The sequence below is a fragment of the Sinocyclocheilus grahami genome, unplaced genomic scaffold (genome assembly GCF_001515645.1).
Source record: "Sinocyclocheilus grahami isolate Dianchi unplaced genomic scaffold, SAMN03320097.WGS_v1.1 scaffold1632.1, whole genome shotgun sequence".
NCBI lineage: Eukaryota > Metazoa > Chordata > Actinopteri > Cypriniformes > Cyprinidae > Sinocyclocheilus > Sinocyclocheilus grahami.
In genome coordinates, this window is record NW_015506811.1 from 31,882 (window position 1) to 52,909 (window position 21,028).

General features: G+C 38.3%; 1 protein-coding gene across 1 annotated transcript in view; it reads right to left on the reverse strand.

Annotated features, from left to right (window-relative positions):
* Positions 1–17,205, reverse strand: part of LOC107571672 (kinesin-like protein KIF21A) — a 46,927-nt gene extending 29,722 nt beyond the window's left edge. The window contains exon 1 of the mRNA XM_016258005.1: positions 16,998–17,205. Coding sequence (XP_016113491.1) covers positions 16,998–17,041 — 44 coding nt within the window. The 5' untranslated portion in view covers positions 17,042–17,205. The remainder of the gene's footprint in view (positions 1–16,997) is intronic.
* Positions 17,206–21,028: the final 3,823 nt, after the last annotated feature.

Consider the following 21,028-nt stretch of genomic DNA (forward strand, 5'->3'; position numbering starts at 1 on the left):
TCTGCTAGCCATCAGAGGTCACCCTTTCCGATTTCATTGACTCTCGCACTACACACTGTTGCACATCACCCCGGACTACATATCCCATCATTCATTGCACTGATTGCACTCAGCATGGATTGCACACAGCTGGTAACACTGATTGCACCCAGCTGTTTCATATCACTCCCTCACTATTTAACACTCACTCTGATCCCATCCCTCTACCGACTACCGAGTATTGTTTAGCGCATATCTCAGATAGCTACACTACAGAGCCCTCATTTGTTTCCCTGCCTTAGCCTTAGCTGTTTTCTCCGGTTTTGATCTTCGCCTGTTTTCCTGGATTTCTTCCTTTTAGCCTTGCCCCTGTGACTCTGTCTGCCAATCGTCGACCCACGCTAGCCCTAGGATTATTCTTGTGTCTTGCTCGCCATATACCTGTCTGCCTCTGTTTGACCCTGCCTGCTTTATGACCACATCTCGGTCTTCTCCACAATAAAGCTTTGCGAATGGATCCGCATGTTTCACGTCTTGTCAGCTCTGTAACACAAACATCTTCCCAAATTCGTAATGAGAATCATTTATAAATCTGCTGTTGTCAAACGAAAAGAAGCACTGAGGTCTTGCTTGGCAGAGGTTTCTGCCAAAATAAAAGCTGAGAAAAAGCAAGAACTCCATCAGCATTCATAAATGTTAGTGTTGTATTTTTACTGTTGTTCTGTGAAATAAAATAATAAGTAAAACAATAATAATGATAACACTTACAACAGCTCTATTAATACATTTATTATAACATTCACACATAGTGTTCAAATTTTGAGCTATAATATTTTCTTATGTTTTAAAAGAAGTCTATTCTGCTCAGGAATTGATTCAAGGGGTCTCAAAAATGGCCAAAAATATTATTTTACTAACTTATAAATTTTAAGTTAAATTGTGCTTTGTTTTTGTAATGTCTGCAAGAACGTTAAAAAATGTTCAGTGTTAAACAAATATTTTTAATTGTTGTTTTTTTTTTCTTTGAAAAGCAAGACAAAACGTTAAAAAGCACATTTTGGCTATTTAATTTATACAATGGTGAAAAAAAATTGGCAAAATACATGGGGAGAAACAAGAAAAACTGTATTCAGTCTTCGGCCCAGTGTTTAATTTTTGGCTTCAGCCAAGAATTTTCATTTTGGTGCATCCCTAGCCTGAACCAGCTGAACTGGATCCTTTCGACTCTGAGGGGCAAGGGCACTATTCCGAGTCTCCCCAATTTGTCAGAGCTTCTCACCTTGACTCTCATATTTAGTTGACAGAATGTAGGCCACTACTGGAGCTGCTACTGTTTAACCTTAATTCCTCATTCACACGCACTCATGTCTGAGTTCACAGCAATTTTTTAATTTTAGCTCAAATTAATGGTTATTTCAGTGTCCACATTCATGTTTCTGACAGTAAACACACTAATGAAAAACACTCATCCCTGTCAGCAGTCCCTGACAGTGACAATCATTAAACTTTGGCCTAAAGTGGTCGGGAAGTAGGTACGTGGAGTTTGTTATGGCCAATCCATTCAGAGCACAGAAGTCCAACAACAGAATACCACTCCCTTCCAGGTCTCTTCGTCGCCACCAACCTGATCTTTGAAGTCACCCAGTAGTACTATGAAGTACCTAGGTGGTACTCCTTCCAGGGCCCGAACCAAGGTCTCCAAAATGGCTGAACACTTTGAACTGTGGTTTGGCACATAAGCACAAAACACAGTCAGAATCTTTCCCCCTGTGTCACAAATCACAGAGAGATGACCCTCTTGTCTACCAAGTTAAAGTTCATAACCATGGTGCAGAGTCAGCTTGTGAGTATTCCCATACCCTCTAGTTGCCTCTCATCAGGGCCGACTGCAGAGAAGGAGTGAGCCCAACCCCTATCCAGGTGTGTGGTTCCAGAGCCCGAGCTGTGTGTGGAGGTGAGGCCATATATATCTAGCTGGTATCACTTAACCTCCTGCACCTCTGACTCCTTCCCCACCAGAGAGGTTACATACCATTTACAAAAACCTGATTCTGCAACCAAGGTCCTGTCTTCAAGACCCCTTCTCCACCTGCCGCTCATTGTATATTGCATCAGGTCCCCTAATCTTCCCCTTGCAGTTGGTGAGGTCACAAGTATCGCTTCTCCCCCAGGGCTGGTGCCAGAGCAGGAGCCCAATTGGTAACGTTTTTTTTTTTTTTTGGCTAAACCCAACTGTGGGCCAGAGCCGGTAAATAACTAATGTTGTAGGATATAATATACACATAAATGCTCTGGATAACTCCACAAACAGATAAACTAACAAGCATAATTCAGAAATTAAATTACATATTACAAATATTCAGTGGCTTGAGTGAGCGGCAGCCGGTGGGCTTGAGAACGGCGTGGCGGTCAGGCTTGCGGCATCTACATGTGACGACCCCAGGCTGGACTCCGCTTCGGCCACGGTGCAAGCCGATTTGGTGATCCACAGCACGAAGTTGATGTATTTCCTCAGCGACCAGCACGGATCAGCTCCAGGCATGACGAAGCGGATATCGTCCTCTTTTGGAAGACCAAACAAAGTAGTTTCGCTTTCACAACGAAACGCAGCGTCACACACGGCTGGCTTGAGTGAGCGGCAGCCGGTGGGCTTGAGAACGGCGTGGCGGTCAGGCTTGCGGCATCTACATGTGACGACCCCAGGCTGGACTCCGCTTCGTCCACGGTGCAAGCCGATTTGGTGATCCACAGCACGAAGTTGATGTATTTCCTCAGCGACCAGCACGGATCAGCTCCAGGCATGACGAAGCGGATATCGTCCTCTTTTGGAAGGCCAAACAAAGTAGTTTCGCTTTCACAACGAAACACACAGCGCCTTCACAACATGGCGGCGGCGGCAGCAACAATACTACAGCGAGAATAAAAGTTACACCTTCTTTCTTTGCGTGAACATTTGGGCGACGTTATGCAAATCTTCCCACATAGTGAGGTAGATATGTGGGGGCGTGTTAGAACGAGCCGTTTTAGGTAGGCGTGGTTGACTCTTAACTTTATAAAGAATATCTCTTTGGATTTGAGACTTTAGTCTTTTCAACTTTACAGATCTTCTTTATGCACCAAGAGCTTGTAACACTCCAAAGAGAAAGGAACAATTGAAATCGCATCATATGACCCCTTTAAAATTGTGGCCTATATGGATAGGCTGATAATTATTTTCATGCCACGGTTGATATCTGATTAATGGCTATTTTGCACATAAACTAAAAAGAAAACTAAAACTAAAATCAATCATTTTAAATTAGGAATTTCAAAAATGGTATCCCAAAGTATATTACATCAAAAATACTTGTAAGTGAATGTTGACGTGGTGTTGGCATGTTGTCAAATGTTAAATTAAATATCCATTATACAGTATTGCACTGTTCATTCCTAAATATTAATAGTGTAATATTTTATCGAAAATGTGATTGGGGCATGAGAATGCCCATAGCAGGAATGAACCAGTAGTCCTATCTGTGCCGGCAGACAGAGGCGGACTTACACATTATGCAAAGGTAGGCAACCGCCTTGGGCCCCCAAAAGCCAAGGGCCCCATAAAATGCTTTTCATCTACGAGATGCGCATTAAGCACGAACACGCGAACGGTTGCTTCTTACAGTGTTTATCACCACGACAACCGTCTGCGTGTCCGAGTTGAACACACTTCTCGTGTATCCTACTTGTAACAAATGAAAATATCATGTATCTGAAGCTGTAATTAAATATTGAGTAACAGTGCGTATTATAGGTTTAATGTTTTAAATGTTACTTGTTTGGTTGATATAATCCTTAGATGTGTAAATTTATAATTACACATGTATAATTTCCTTTTCATTATTTTTTTCATTTTCATTTAAATTTGTAGTTAAAATAACTAAAATACGTGTATTTTAAAGTTTAGAATTAGATGCTCTTCATACAGGCTTATGCTGGTAACTCATCACAGTCATCAGTGGACTTTCCTCCTCAATATAGGCTATATTTTTTCACACCTTTCTCATTCTCACTAGTTTTTACATGAATGAATCTCTGAAGGGAACCGACTGTCTTCAGAAATTTTTCGATGGCATTTTCATCTGATCTGATAACGTAGCGCTAATGAGCAGCGCTGCTTTGTTTACAGCCGTTACCAGGGAAACTGCTGTATTTCTGATGTTTCAAAAGCGCCTCCTGCTGGCAGAGAATCAATGTACATTTTCAATAATCCCGTCTGCAGTTTTTGTTCAGACCAATGCGGAAATCCACCCTCTTAACCCTGTTTTAAATTAATATCATAATTTATACTTCTGACTCTCTTTTCTTAAAAAATGGTTTAAAGGCTCAATTGTGACGTTGATCATTTTATAATTTATTTTGTTTTTGTGAAAACTGTAAATCAATTGCTATTTCGTGGTCTACAACATGAAAGAAAGCCATTATAACATGAAAAAATATAGAAACATTGGACACAACTTTGGGGCAACATTATGCAGCAGCAAGCATCCCAACAAAAAAGGAATCTCAAGGCCAAATTTGTAAATGTGTGCAAATACATAGGGCCCCATTCATATATTTTGCCTGGGGCCCCCAAATCACTAAATCCGCCCCTGCCAACAGACAGTCTCTATGTGACACAGCTATTGATGCAGTGCAGTGAGGTGGCACAGCTTTTCACAGCATGAGTTTGTGAGTGCATACACAATCACAGCATGTGTGAGAGCCAAGAGACGAGAGCACCAGCTTAATTTAGTCCCACGGGCCTCCCGAGACCCACTTGAGGGAGAACTGGCCCTAAATACAGCATGAGAAATAAAGGGAGTAAACAGATGGACCCAGATGCATTGTGGGATACAGCGGAACAGTCCGTCTGAAATAATCGGTCTGTTTTTTCTGTCTTGGCAGTTTATCACACATTTATAGTGAAATCACAGTTTCAGAGACATTTGGAGAGCATGAAAAGGTAGAGGGCAACAGGTACGATGGGTAAAACTTATGGCTTCCTGAAAAGTTTTCAAGCGAGAGAGAGCGCTCTTTGTTCTTTAAATAGAGCACGATGTCAAACTCAATCTAAATGCAATTGAATTGTTGCCATATTGTCCCACAGTACAGCAGAAGTGTCTAGAGCTGTCAGACAGGTGCATTCTGGGTTTCAGAAGGCTGTAAACAGTAAAGATACCACACACAAGGGTCTTTCCCCTGCAGACAATGTTATGGCAGCTTTCACCTGATGACAACATCTGTAGCAAGTTACAGCATTACACACCACACAGGTGATAAAATGTCTGTGCAATATTGCATTTTAAAAGATATTCGCATAGGAAACTTTTATTGTAATAAAATTGTAATAAGATTTCCCAATATTTAATGTATTTTTGATCTAATAAATCTGGTCATGGTGTGCATAAGACACTTCTTCCAAAAACATTTTATTATTATTCCAAAAATTTGACCAGCTGACCATTACACTAACATAAACTTAAATAGCATTGCATTCTATACAATACATATACTGGACAATAATATGGAGTTGGCCCCCCTTAGCTATAACAGCTATGACAGCTTCCACTCTTCTAGGACAGTGGTTCCAAACCCTGGAGGCAGCCCAACACTGCACATTTTGCATGTCTCCTTTCTCTGATACACCAATTTCAGGTCTTGGAGCAGGGGTGCCCAACCCTGGTCCTGGAGATCTACCTTCCTGCAGAGTTTAGCTCCAACCCTGATCAAACACACCTGAACCAACTAATTAGGGTCTGAAGGAGCACTTGATAATTACAGACAGGTGTGTTTGATCAGGGTTGGAACTGAACTCTGCAGGAAGGTAGATCTCCGGGACCAGGGTTGGGCACCCCTGTCTTGGGAGTCTCTACTGATGAGCTGATGACCTGAATCAGGTGTGTTTGATTAAGGAGACATGCAAAACGTGCAGTGTTGGGGTGCCTCCAGTATCAGGGTTGGGAACCACTGTTCTAGGAAAGCTTTTCACAAGGTTTTGGAGTGCTTCTCTGGGACTTTTTGCGCATTCCTCTAGTAAAGCATTTGTGAGGTCAGACATTGATGTGGGACAAGAAGAACTGGCTCTCTATTCCAATTCATCCCAATGGTGTTTGATGGGGTTAAGGTCAGGGCTCTTTGTGGGTCGGTCAAGTTCTTCCACACCTCAACTCATCCAACCACACCTTAACTTTCCCTTCACTGGAAGTAAAGGCTCTAGCCCCATCCCTCCTCCACCAAACTTTAAATTTGGCACAATGCAGACAGGCAGGTGATGTTCTCCTGGCGTCTAGCATCAAACATAGAATCATAATTCGTCACTCCACAGAACAGGTTTCCACTGCTCCAGAATCCAGTGATGGCGTGCTTTACTTCACGCTATCTGATGCTTGCTATTGTACTTAGTGATGTGAGGCTTGCATGCAGCTTCTTGGTCATGGAAACCCCTTCCATGAAGCTCCTACCACACCGTTTTTGTGCTAATATTAATGCCAGTGGAAGTTTGGATCTCTTCAGCTGTGGTTGCACAATGGAGCATTGGGGACTTTTATACACCATGTGCATCAGCACTCGGTAACCCTGCATCTGTTCCTAAACACTTCCACTTTCACAACTGACTTCAGTCCCCAGTGTAAAAGCAGTAACTGGGAGCCTAAACCATCACTGATCCACCCCCATGCTTCACTCTGGGTATGCAACAGTCTGGGTGATAAGCCTTTTTGGGGTTTCCCCACACAGTTAACTCTCCCGGGTACAGGAAAGACAGTGAATGCTTGTTTCACATTGTCTATATTTGAACATTTTTGCTGTTGGCAACACTGAAACCAATGGTCCTGTGAAGTTCCTGATAAACAGTTTTGGTGGAAACAGGAGAGTCAAGATGCACATTTAATTCTGCACTGAGCTACCTTGTTGAAAAGGTTAGGTTTGTTTTGAAGCATGGCAACTGGTTTAAGCTGGTCATGAACTGGTTTAAGCTGGTCCTAAGCAACTAGCTCCTGCTCAAGACCGGCTCAGGACTAGCTTAAACCAGCTTAAACTAGCTGCCATGCTTCAAAACATAGGCCTACCTAACCAGAATGTGCTGTTTTTTTCAACAGGGTAAGCAGCTGTGGTTTTATGTTTTTTGGATACATCCATTTCGGGCAGCTTACTGTGTCGACAGTTACTCCTGTTGGATGTGGTTCATACTTCTTGTTGGTATGCCGACAATACCCTTGATACACCACAAAGACAGGCTGTCCCGGTCAGAGATGCGCCAGTGAGACGCGTACCAACAATCTGTCCTCTTTTGAACTCTGATATGTCTCACAACTCACAAAGTATACTTCACATACATCTCAAACTGCTTTTCATTAAAAACAATCAACAACAAAAAAAAAATACAGGAACACACAGTAATGTGCTGTATATTTTAGTAAAACCAGTAACAACAGACACTTCAGATCAGATCATCAATGCCATTCAAACGACCAGTGAAAAGCTTTATTTGATTTATTTGTTCTTGTTCCAGTTACATTATCAAATAAAGGGACATGGATTCAGCAGTGATTGGAAGGTTACTGAACTAATAATACAAAGATGAACGTGATAAGGTGAAGACTAGCAGTAAGTCTACAGTAATGTTTGCATTCTGAAGGAAGGCTGTAGGCAGTGAGGTGTAATGTGTTGACAGAAGCTCTCCTAAAAACCAACACTGATCCAACAGCACAGTCAAACATCGCTGATCTCAACACCTCTACTTACATATATACAGCATGTATGTATCATGCCCCCTCACTGTGTTCCTGTAATTGTTTCTTACCTCACTGACCCATGATGAGAAGAGAATGAAACCCATTTAGAAACAGTATATGACGACATCTTAGCTCAATGTGCTCTAGATATAGACATAGATTGGACTTTAAAAGCAGCACACGACCTGTCTGTGTTTGTTTATTCACAGAGGTTTGAGATTGAGGCAATTTTATAGAATTTAGTAAAACTTGTGAGGCCAAACAAACAGAGATACAATGAAAAGGCACAGAATGCAAGAACTCAAGCATGCGGGAAGTGCAGCTCTACCCCACGTATGCTCTGCATAATATTGCTGCTTTCTAGACAAACTGCAATTACAGAGCAGAGATTCTGTTCCTGCCGCAGGCCGGGAGTATGTCCACATGCGGCTGCTGCAGTCTATGGGTGCATGGTTTCTGTGTCTGAAGGATGTGACCGTCACTGGGGTCACCACAGACTAACTGGCGAGCTCTCCGTTCTGTTAACACATCAGCTTCAGCTCAAATGCTTAACATCTAGAAAAAAAATGAGTACCGATGCAAAAAGACACATTCTCTTCGATGGAAACACCATGGTATGCTCAATTCATTCAAATGTTCAATTCATTTGGTATTTAGTCATTTTAATGAAATGTTATGAAGTGCTACAGATTTTTTTGAAATAAATGCACACCAATGCTACATTTATTTGATTTATTTTGAATTTGGTGCTTAAGAAACATGTTAATAGTTGTCCTGCTTAATATTTTTGTAGAAACCGTGATACTTAAGATTCGTTGATGACTCAGAAGTTCAAAAGAACAGCTTTTATTTGAATAACAAATCTTTTGTAACATTATAAATGTCTTTACTGTCACTTTTTTTAATAAAATTAATTAAAACTGACACAAAAAACCAGTGACCCACTTTTTTTTTTTTCTTTTAGAATTAATTTGTTTCTAAGTTATTCTTTTTTGCTTTATTGCTTGTAATTTGTTATTTGTTTTATTAAATTTATTTTATTGACCATTTAGCTGAATGTGGAAAAAAAACTAAAATAAATTTCCTCACTCATCATTATAAACATTGTCAGAATTACAATTATTGTGGCCCATATCACTGTTTTATACCGTTTTTATACAATATGGTATACTGTTTTGTCTACTGTTCACAGGATTTACAATGAATCTTAGATGTTTAATGGAATTAAAACATGTTAAAACACGCTAATACCCTAAATACACATTGCCTGCTTCAATATCAGCCAATTCAAATTTTGATATCATGTACTTTACACACTGGTACTACCTTAACAGTTTCAAATGAATATATGCTACATTTTATGTTGCTATCAAGTACAGTATATTTTGGTAAATAGGCTTAGCATTTCTGCAAACATAGGTATAATATTTATTATGAATGTGACATCAATGGACTAACTAGATTAACGAGAGGACCCACATCAAAGTCTCATTTCTTCTGTATCTGTGAGGCATGAGAGCAGGGCTTTTATTTCATCACAAAATGGCATTTGCTCACACGAGAGCCGCTGACTCACTGAAGAAAACTGCACTGTCATCCACAGCTGCCTCTCCGACCCACGACAGCATCTACTGTACTGTAACCACGGGTGGCAGTTTATTCACAATCACACTACATCCACACAATCAGCTTTAGTAAATCGCTCAAGCATCTATATTTCTGCTTAAAGTTTTGTCAATGGTCTGTAAATGTAAACAGATGAGACAAAAACTGTGATTTTTGTCAAAATTTCATGTCTGCAGCTAAACCAACCTGCTGCTGTTTATGTCATTAATATTACCGTATTGACCCGAATATATGCATCTTGTATATACATCTGAAAAAAAACGCGGTCGTCTTATATTCAGGGTCTAGACTTTGACATGTCAATAATACACCCACAACAATAGGTGGCGCCAAATACGCATAACACGAGTGTGCCATGAAATACGTAATGTAATGCGTGTTGTAAAGATCACGAGTGAAAACAAAAGAAAAAGAAAAGCTTACAGCTGCATGAGTCATGACTGTCACGTTAGCCTGATGGGACCAAACTCCCTTTGTGATTTTAAAACGTAAGACAGTTCCCAGATTTGAAGACTACAGTAAGATTGAACTTCTACTGTTAATAAGATTTTGGTAGGCTACTATTAGATGGATAGCCTAAATGTCCTAATTCAGATGGACTACCTGTTTTTTTTTAATGGTATATCAAAAAGTGTATATTTTTTTAAATGTGATTGTTGGTAAATATTTACCAGTTTTTACCATACTTTCAAAACAAAAATTAAAATAGGGAAAATAATTAAAGACAAAATGTGTTTAACTGAGAAAAAACAAGATTTGGTTTTTAAAAAGCCTTTTTCCAAAAGGTACATCTGGAAAAAGGGGGGTCGTCTTATAATCAGGGTCGTCTTATATTTGGGCCAATACGGTAATCAAAAAGAGTACTAAAAAAAAAAGAAAGAAAGAAAGAAATATATATATATATATAAATAATCGCACGTTTATTAATAAACCATTTAAATCATTATAATGAGCCTTTAATTGCCTACATAGCCTAATATGCGCTCAAGCGCACGCATAAAGCTTGCCACAGCACACCGGCAAAAGTAATGGTTATGAATGTGTCAGTGAAATACAGTAAGGAGACTGCATTAACATTTTAATAATTTTATAAACTAGTGCTTTTTTTGTTTCGGTTTAAGAGATGAAGTCGGCGACACTGACTCATCATCTCCGCAGTATGTGCGTGCATGTTTCATACGGATTACATAATCTGAGAATATTTGTTCCTTTTCAAGGGAACTGCGTCCTCTAAGGGTCGCTATGGGGAACGCCTTGTCATGATCTGTGTCTGAAGCATACATAAAAAAAACACCAACAACATGTTGGCTGGCGACAGCCCATGACATCACTACCGGTGCGACTATAGTATAAATAAGCGCCGGGAGAACACGTCATTCTCTTCTTCGTCTTCATTGACTGTTTTGTTTGAGTCGGCGACACTGACTCATCATCTCCGCAGTACTGCTGCGCCTGTATGCATGTTTTATACGGATGACATAATCTGAGAATATTTGTTTTCCATTTGAATTGGCTTATTTGAAAGTAGACACTTCACTCTCTATAGATATATTTTTCATGTCCGTAAGGTAAAGATATACACAGTGTTTTGCGCTCAAGTTCACAGAGACCGAGACGGCAGAAAGAGCATCATGTTTGCTTTCATTATTTCACAAACGCGCGACTTGTTGTTATTGTGAGTGCACACAAATAAAGAGTCTTTACAGATTTGAAAGATGTATTACTCTTATCTGTATGAGCAAAAATGACCAGTATTTTAAGAGTGAGTGCACCGGCGCCTCCATCACGCTACTGTTCAGTTTCCGCAGACACTTGAATAGCACACATTTCTCTTGTTTAACATTAGATTGAGCGTCCATGTAAAGTTACTAATACTTAAATATTTCAGATGATAAGCCATATTTGAGGTCGATGAATGACAGGCGAGCATTTGGATGTCCTGCCCGATGTACTGTATTACCATAGACTAGCGGTTAACGATCTGTTAGTCACGGACTGCGTGACTTCGCCCGTGGAGTTTTTTTTTTTCTTCGACTAAGCGACTAATAACATTTTGGTTGACCAAGCCTCTTCTGGTCGACTAACGATTAGTCGGCTATTAGGAGGCAGCCCTAATATATATATTTACCGTTTAGGCTACTTAAAGGAACACTCCACTATTTTTGAAAATAGGCTAATTTTCAAATCTCCTAGAGTTAAACAGTTGAGTTTTACCGTTTTCGAATCCATTCAGCCGATCTCCGGGTCTGGCGGTAGCACTTTTAGCTGTAGCTTAGCATAGATCATTGAATCTGATTAGACCATTAGCATCTCGCTCAAAAATGACCAAAGAGTTTCTATATTTTTCCTATTTAAAACTTGACTCTTCTGTAGTTACATTGTGTACTAAGACCAACGGAAAATGAAAAGTTGCGCATTTCTAGGCCATGTATGCTATTACGCAGCACCTGAAAATAGGCTAACTTCTGTCAACATAACCAACGCGAGCACCTGCTTGCACAGGAAGCGTGCTGGGGACTATTTTCAGGCACTGCGTAATATCATTGCGCCTGCTGCACTCATGGTACGGCAGCAAAGCTCCTTGATTATTACGCTGGAATGAGAGTATAGTTCCTAGCCATATCGGGCTAGAAAATCACAACTTTTCATTTTCCGTCGGTCTTAGTACACGATGTAACTACAGAAGAGTCAAGTTTTAAATAGGAATTTAGGATAGGCATTTTTGAGCGAGATGCTAACGGTCTAATCAGATTCAATGATCTATGCTAAGCTACAGCTAAAAGTGCTACCGCCAGACCCGGAGATCGGCTGAATGGATTCGAAAACGGTAAAACTCAACTGTTTAACTCTAGGGGAGTTGGAAAATGAGCCTATTTTCAAAAATAGTGGAGTGTTCCTTTAAATTACAGGGGGGGAACTTAAAGCAATGTTAAATTATTTTAATAAATTAATTTATATTCATAATTAAGAACAGTAGTGTCTTCAATTGCATTTTATTTAAATAAGGCTATGTATTACATTCAATAAATTATTATTGTCAACCTATTTGTTTTTTTTTTCATGTTGCTGATGCCATATTTTAATAATCAAAGGCTGTAGAATTTTGAAATTGACACAACTTTACCACACAATTTACCAGCCTGGCTGATACACAGCATCTGTTCTCTGTTCTCTATTATTGAGTTCAATTTCCTGTAACAGAAAACAGTCCAGACACTCAGACTCAAATATAATCATTCCTGTAAGCTAGCTGAATTTATTTGACCAGTAAACAACTAAATGCATCTCTGTAGACATCTGAAACACAACAAACAGATCTAATGCACAGATTCATCAATACATCTCTTCTTCCATTGATCATCTGTCAGTTAACTGTCTGCTTTCAGCACAGAATGCCACTCAAACCAGTGACACACACACAGTTGAAATCCTCAGCACTAAAGTAGCGTTTCTGGTTGAAATGATTGTTACATTGCTGTGGCTGACACAGTTGTTCAGACACACGTCTTCAGTTGTGCTGGATACTGCATGCTGATCATGTGGAATTTCATATTTTCATATCATTTTAATGACATTTCCCCCTTCCATTCTCCTTGCCGTAAAGGTATGGTCACATTTCCTGTTTAGCGATATTTCGTCATTTCAATAGGAACGGGCACAATCAGAAGATAGTGGGGGGGACTAGCTGAATTTTTGCTAAACCACTTACTCTTTTCAGAATAAGCAATTACTTAACAACCAAAAAACATATCTCCTATATAGTATAAATGTATGTATTTGTTGCTGGAAACTTTGCATGGTTAGGCACTGTGTTAAGTAATAAGAAATTCGATTTGACTAAATAAGTAATAACATTTTACTAATTTACCAAATACATATAATTTAGCATATAATTATAATAATGGATGGTATATACAGTGTTGGGAAGGTTACTCTGGAAATGCAACTGGTTACAGATTACAAGTTACCCTATTTAAAATGTAAAAAGTTAATGTAAAAAAACGATTTCAATGGATTTCAACAATGGATTACATTTGTAAATTCCTAATGAATGTTTTTAACTGTTAATCATTTTGAAACATTTAAAGCAGGCATTTACAGTAGAGCTCAACACTGCTTACTGTCAGACTTTCAAAATCCTTCATCGCTTCAATTAAGATCATAATAATTACATTTTAAAGCACAGCCACCACAAAATCAGACTTTAGCACCGCCTTCTACTTTGAGATCATTCTGAGGTTAAATACAGATTTAAAATCATAAGATATAGTTTAAAAGCTATGATACTGTTTTTGAAATCAAATCTTTGCATAGCTATGACAGCAAACACTGGCATCTAACAATGCCTTGGGGGGAAAAAACTGTTATCTTAAAAAATAAAGCATATACATAAATAGCAAATAAAACAAATATCAAATAAGCATGCGTCCTAAACTGAATTTGATCAAAATTTGCGTTGAGAACTTTTCGAAATCACGTGGATTTGTAGAAGTGCTGTAAGTTGCAAGTCAGTGACTTCTCCCTGTTGAAAAAACCAGCATATGCTGGTTAGGTATGTTTTGACGATGGTTTATGCTGGTCCTTTTGCTGATTTAAACTGGTCCTTTTGCTGGTTTATGCTGGTCCTTTGCTGGTTTAAACTGGTCCTTTACCAGCAAATGACCAGCTTTAACCAGCAAAGGACCACCAATCCGAATCCTATATCTTGCTCTTAGACCATCCATAAGATCAGTATTGAGAGGCAGCACATGCGTTGGGCACCGCTGAGCTCATAAATCTACAGTACCTGGGTGTTTGCTGAAAGCAGAAGCAGACCTGCAGTGACCCTGGACTGTTTTAATGAAAGCAGGCTGACCCGTGTGTGTCAAGCACTCTCTGTAGTGAACCAGTTACCCTCTTTAAATTGTAATAAGTAGTGTAACTATTTCAATTACTTTAATAATGTAACCGATTACATTTGATTACTTTCTAAATTTACTAAACTGTTAATAATTTTGAAACATTTAAAGCAGGCAGGGTTAACCTCACAGTAGTGCTCAACACTGATTACCGTAAGACTTTCAAAACCTTCATAACTTGAATTAAGATCATAATAATTACATTTTAAAGCACAGCCACCACAAAATTAGACTTTAGCACCGCCTTCTACTTTGAGATCATTCTGAGGTTAAATACAGATTTAAAATCATAAGATATAGTTTAAAAGCTATGATACTGTTTTTGAAATCAAATCTTTGCATAGCTATGACAGCAAACACTGGCATCTAACAATGCCTTGGGGGGAAAAAACTGTTATCTTAAAAAATAAAGCATATACATAAATAGCAAATAAAACAAATATCAAATAAGCATGCGTCCTAAACTGAATTTGAGCAAAATTTGCGTTGAGAACTTTTCGAAATCACGTGGATTTGTAGAAGTGCTGTAAGTTGCAAGTCAGTGACTTCTCCCTGTTGAAAAAAACAGCATATGCTGGTTAGGTATGTTTTGACGATGGTTTATGCTGGTCCTTTTGCTGATTTAAACTGGTCCTTTTGCTGGTTTATGCTGGTCCTTTGCTGGTTTAAACTGGTCCTTTGCTGGTTAAAGCTGGTCATTTGCTGGTTTATGTTGGTCCTTTGCTGGTTTAAACTGGTCCTTTGCTGGTTAAAGCTGGTCATTTGCTGGTTTATGTTGGTCCTTTGCTGGTTTAAACTGGTCCTTTGCTGGTTAAAGCTGGTCATTTGCTGGTTTATGTTGGTCCTTTGCTGGTTTAAACTGGTCCTTTGCTGGTTAAAGCTGGTCATTTGCTGGTTTATGTTGGTCCTTTGCCAGCACATGACCAGCATAAACCAGCAAAAGGACCAGCATAAACCAGCAAAGGACCAGCTTAAACCAGCATCCCAGCGTCAAAACATACCTAACCAGCATATGCTGGTTTTTTCAACAGGGCTCTTATAAAACGGCATTTTTTCCCGGTGTAAACTAAAAATAGTTCAATCCAAAAGTATTGTTTAGTGTAAAACAGGTTGAAGATTAGCAGATAGGCTTTCGATTCATTAAATGGTGAGCTGTTTCCTCTAAAAAGCTGTTTATTCAGCGTAGTGAAGCCTCTACTCCATTGACATCCATTCAAACAAAATGGCCTCTGGTCTGCTTTCCGTTAGCATTAGCCGTTACGCTTTTTGGTTGCAGAAGGTTGCAGGCTTACCTTCTAGTGGCTTTTGGTAAAGTGTCCATCCATATCTGCCAGAAGTAGTAGGTCATCCTTTTTGTCAACTGGTTTTTTTGTTGTTGAAAACTATAAATTCAGACATACTACTTTTTTGGAATACAGATTTTCGCATACTTAATAGTAGGGAAGTATTAGATTTCGAACTGCGACAGCTGTCCACCTTATTTTTCTCGTAAGAGCGGGTGCGGTCATTTGTACATTTTATGTGTCTGGCCATCCCGGTCTCATCCGCTTCCAACTATTCGTTTTTAGCTGGATTTTGCTGCTTGATGATGCAAACTGGTCTGTCTAATGGTGCGTTCAAGTCATGTCGGATAGATCGTATTTACGAGTTCAACGCACATGAACGCCACCACAAAGTCGTTATTACGAGTGGGAAACTCAAAATTTTCTTTAAGCCCCGAGTTTCCGAGTTGGGGGCGTATCAATGAGAAACATAGCGGAATCGATGGATGCAACGTCTGTAGTTGACGGTACATTTTTGTTTAAATTGATAGTTTAGTTGTCCTATAAACTTAAATTGGTCATGTTCTTGTTACGCTGCAAGTTAATGAAATCCAAGTTTAAAAAAATGCTATCATTTTTGCACCTATAAGTGAAAAATCTTTTGATTTGCCATGTTGCATTTAGCTAACAGCTTTTTTAAATCTCTGTATTTTAGCATTTGTTGATGCTAAAAATCAGTTATACTGGGATCCTGGTCTAAAAAAAAAATAAAAAATGCAAAACACACCTGATGCGAATTCTTTGCTCTTCATTTTCTATAAGCAGAGTTAACAGACCCTGTTGTATTTTCTTGTAATTTATTAAAAGAAGGTACACCGCCATCTTGTGCCGACTAAATTGACTTGAACGCACCTCTCGTCGTACTTACGACTTGTCAACTCATGAGTACGAACGTCCCAGGAGGACTTGAACGCACCTGAAGTCCCAGGAGGACTTGAACGCACCTGACGTCCCAGGAGGACTTGAATGCACTGAACGCACCTGACGTCCCAGGAGGACTTGAACGCACCTCGGAACGCACCTGAAGTGCATTACTTCCGCGTTGAAAAATAAGGTGGAAATCTGACGTTGCTCTTGTTTGCCCCGCCCACTCAGAAATCTCATTGGTCCAAAATCACGCAACAATATAACTATGCATAACACATGAAATATCCTGATTCTCTGTCTTGTATAAATTATAAATAAATTATTTGTTGCTGGAAACTTTCCATTGCTACATGGTGTTAGGACACTGTGTTACATTAATAAGAAATTCAATTTTACGGTTTTAGCCAATGTTGAATATAATTATTATAATGAAGTAGTGGAAACAACTCCTATGTTTTTCCCTGTTTCTACTGATTCCAGGGTGAAATGTAAGGCGACAGGTGCATTGGCTGCAGCAGGTGACAGCGCATGAAAGCACATCATCAGTAATGCCCTACCTGAGCGCCACGCGCACTGCGCTCTCGTCCTGTCCGCTTGACATGATTAGATCTGCATCGAGCGATCGATCCTGGAAGTGCGCGGCAGTGCTCGGCTCATACACGCATCAGCTCTGCCATACCCATATACCCAGGGCTTTGATGTGCATGCACCCGCTACAGCAGCGATGCATTGCGATCACGCGACCTCATCTGATCTACACGCTCGCTTCATGAAGACCCAGCCGCAATGCGTCACCAAGCCACGCCTCCCCAAGACCCTGGAGGGTGACGTCACCACACGCATGCTAATCAGTCTGTTCGGCTTGATATCACGTGAGAGGCATCATATCTGTAGGCTCTAGATATTCCAGAGTTCTTCATATTGTGGGATATATCTGCAGAGATGCACTGTTCGCTGCACTGATATGCTTAAGTCATTTCAGTTCAATTTATTTTGAACCTTTATCTTATTTGGTATTATTATTAATTATATTTAATATATTTATCATGTAACTGAATTTGTTTTGTTGATATATATATATATATATAGTATTATTATTATTGAACAGTAGAGATGATTGGTGTGTCATTTATTTATTTTATTATTTTGCTAAATATTGTATTAATCACATCCAAAATAAAGTTTTTGTTTACATAATATATTTATGTGTACTGTGTTTATTTATTATTTGTATATAAATACACACACATGCATGTATATATTTAAGAAACATATGTTATGTTTATATATTTATAATATACATTCTATGAATATAAATATACATGTAAATATTTTCAAAATATTTGCTGTTTGTGTGTGTATTTATATGTACATAATAAATATACTCAGTACACACACATATATTATGTAAACAAAAGCTTTTATTTTGGATGCGATTAATCGTTTGACAGCAGCACTACTAAATACAAATATATATATAGTAGTAATAATAAATTAAATTCATAAAAAATAAATTAATTAAAATAAATTAATAACGTTTGGCAATACTTAGCAATTACACACATCATAAGCACATTACTAATGATCATGAATTGTTTTGAAGTTTGAGTATACTTTCATTTATCAGTGGCTTGGCAAACCATTTTATTATTAAATCTTAATAATAATAATAAATATATATATATAATTAGACGTTTATAGCTAATATTCATTTATACATACATATATATATATTTGTAAATATACATATTTATGTATAAAAATAATTGCAGCACTTAAAGCCTTTATATATAACGCTTCCTAAAGCTATTCTTAATATATGTTGTAATGCATTATATCTTTTCATAAATCATTGTAACCAAAGTTAAAATGCATTATAATATTTTAATTCCATTGCATTTACTCAAAAATGCATTTTTAAAGGTTTGTGTTATGTGTTTTAATGCATTATACTTTTTAAAAGTGTAGCAATTAATAGGTAAGTATTATAATTTATCATAACTGTGGATACAATTATTCATGAAATCATCAAATTTATTATAAGGATCATTACAAAGCATAAACTGTTACCAAATAAAAATATAATATATACCATAAAAAAAACATATTCTGTACATTAGCATTATGCGACAAAGTAGTCAGTGTGACATCAGTGGTTCAACTGTAAAGTTACGAAGCTACGGAAAAACTTTTTTACGCAAAGAAAACTAAAATAACCACTTTATTCCGCATTTTCGTCTCTACTGCGTCACTTTGGACCGGCGTTCACGACAGTATCATGACAGACTACTTTGTCGATCATCTTGGTACTTTCCTGGACCTTGAACGTGGTAGTTACCTTGCTGTGATTTGACCGACACCTTGTGCGACAGATGTATCGTCCAGTAATTAGTGGTTTATATCATCGTGACACTGATGATGATGTGAATCAAAAGTCTTTGCACTGAGCACTTTGCACTTTTTTGCACCTTTCTGACCTCTTTCTGATATTTTTTTAGTTTGTGTAAATGACCATTTTTGGTGAACTATCCTTTTAAGAAGAGAACATGGTTATTTCCTTTTGTTTTTACCACCGAAACTTGGAACCAAAACACAATATGGCATATCAAATCTGATATTTCATTCTATTGTCATCATTTATCAATTCTAATCAAATTCAGAAATGCCCTTTCAACCAAACTGTGACGTCAGTTCAGGTCCACACCTAAAGCTCTAGTGTGAAAGTACCCATTATATTGTTTGCAAAACAGAAGAGGGCAACACAGGAGATGTCCAAACACACACTTTATTGACATGAAGCACAAGCGGAGATATCAGGTGAGTAGTAGCAGTCTTGAGAATGCAAGCAACACTTAACTGAATGGTAACGGTCTTTGTCTTTTAGCAGGGTGAAGATAGAGTCCAAGGTGATGAGCAGGATGATGGCAGACAGAAATAGGACTGCTGACAGATCGAAGGAGCCAGGTACGTATCTCCGATAAGAAGCCAGGTAACTTAGGTTGCAACACGAGTGTAAACAACAAGACCAGACCAGGGTGAAGTGTGGAGTGACTGATTAGAGCGGCAGGTGCAGGTTTGTTCTTATATTAGGATGATATATATATATAATTTAAATATTTTTATATAAAATATTTATTTGTTTGTTTGTTTGTAAAATGTAATTTATTTACCAGTCTCTTCTCCAAAAACAACAACAACCAACAAATGCAGTGGGGAAATATCAACATTATAACTGACCATTCTGGTAATAACATTTTAGTATCATTTTTGTCTAATTTCTGAGCTTGTGTTTCTCTCGTGGACTGAAGCTGCTGTTCTTATCTGAGAATGTAGGTCAGAACAAAACGCTTGTGCTCTCGTTCTCTTTGAGGCTTTGAGGAATTACAGTGTAGGCTCAACACCAAAGACATACCCAGGATCTTGAGGCCCCCTCTTCTCCTGTACCTCCCTCTCATATTCCTTTTTTTCTGTATCCCATCTTTTGTTCTCTTCTCTTCCCAAGTCACTGTATCTCTTCATATTCACTTGCCATTTTTTCCTAAGCACATCTGCTTTCAAAGTCAGTTGTGAAAGTGAAGGTCACCCTGCTGTCTGTTTTGATCGACTGTAGAGTCCGTTTGAGTGGAGATACTGTACATATGTTTTAGCACAGATCTGCATGAGATGCTTGTTTTAAAACATAATTTTTTTTCTGATACATCACATTTCACCTCAAAAAATGTGTATAGTGCGGAGGGTCTTGAACGTGGTAGTTACCTTGCTGTCTATGGGAGGGTTTTGAATGTGGTAGTCACCTTGCTGTCTATGGGAGGGTTTTGAACGTGGTAGTTACCTTGCTGTCTATGGGAGGGTCTTGAACGTGGTAGTTACCTTGCTGTCTATGGAAGGGTCTTGAACGTTACAGATGTATCGTCCAGTAATTAGTGGTTTATATCATCGTGACACTGATGATGATGTGAATCAAAAGTCTTTGCACTGAGCACTTTGCACTTTTTTGCACCTTTCTGACCTCTTTCTGATATTTTTTTAGTTTGTGTAAATGACCATTTTTGGTGAACTTAATCAAAAATATCTTAAATTGTGTTCTAAAGATGAACGAAGGTCTTATGGGTTTGGAACAACACGAGGTTGAGTAATTAATGACAGAATTAAAATTTTTGGGTGAACTAGCCCTTTAAATATTGAAATGGCTAAACTGCCTCAATGATTGACTGAGTATCGTATCTTTCGGTTTATATTGAGAACACCAGAAGCAAAAGTAACAAGTTAATCTAATTTGATGCATGTACCAAAACCTACTTTTGAAAGAAGAAAAAAAAGAAGAACTGTAGAGAAACTTTTAATTTGAAACAATTAGTGTGAAACAAATTTCAATAAATACAAAGAAACAGCACTTAACACACTGAATTAAACACAACTAGTGCTGTCAAACAATTAATTAATCGCATCCATTATTGACACAATTGCGCTTTTAAAACATGATTCATATCACTCGCAGAAATCGAATTCTTGATATCAGCAATTAAATTTCAACTAGTAAAAAATATTATTCTTGATATCAAGAATTTATATCCTGGGAATGGCAATA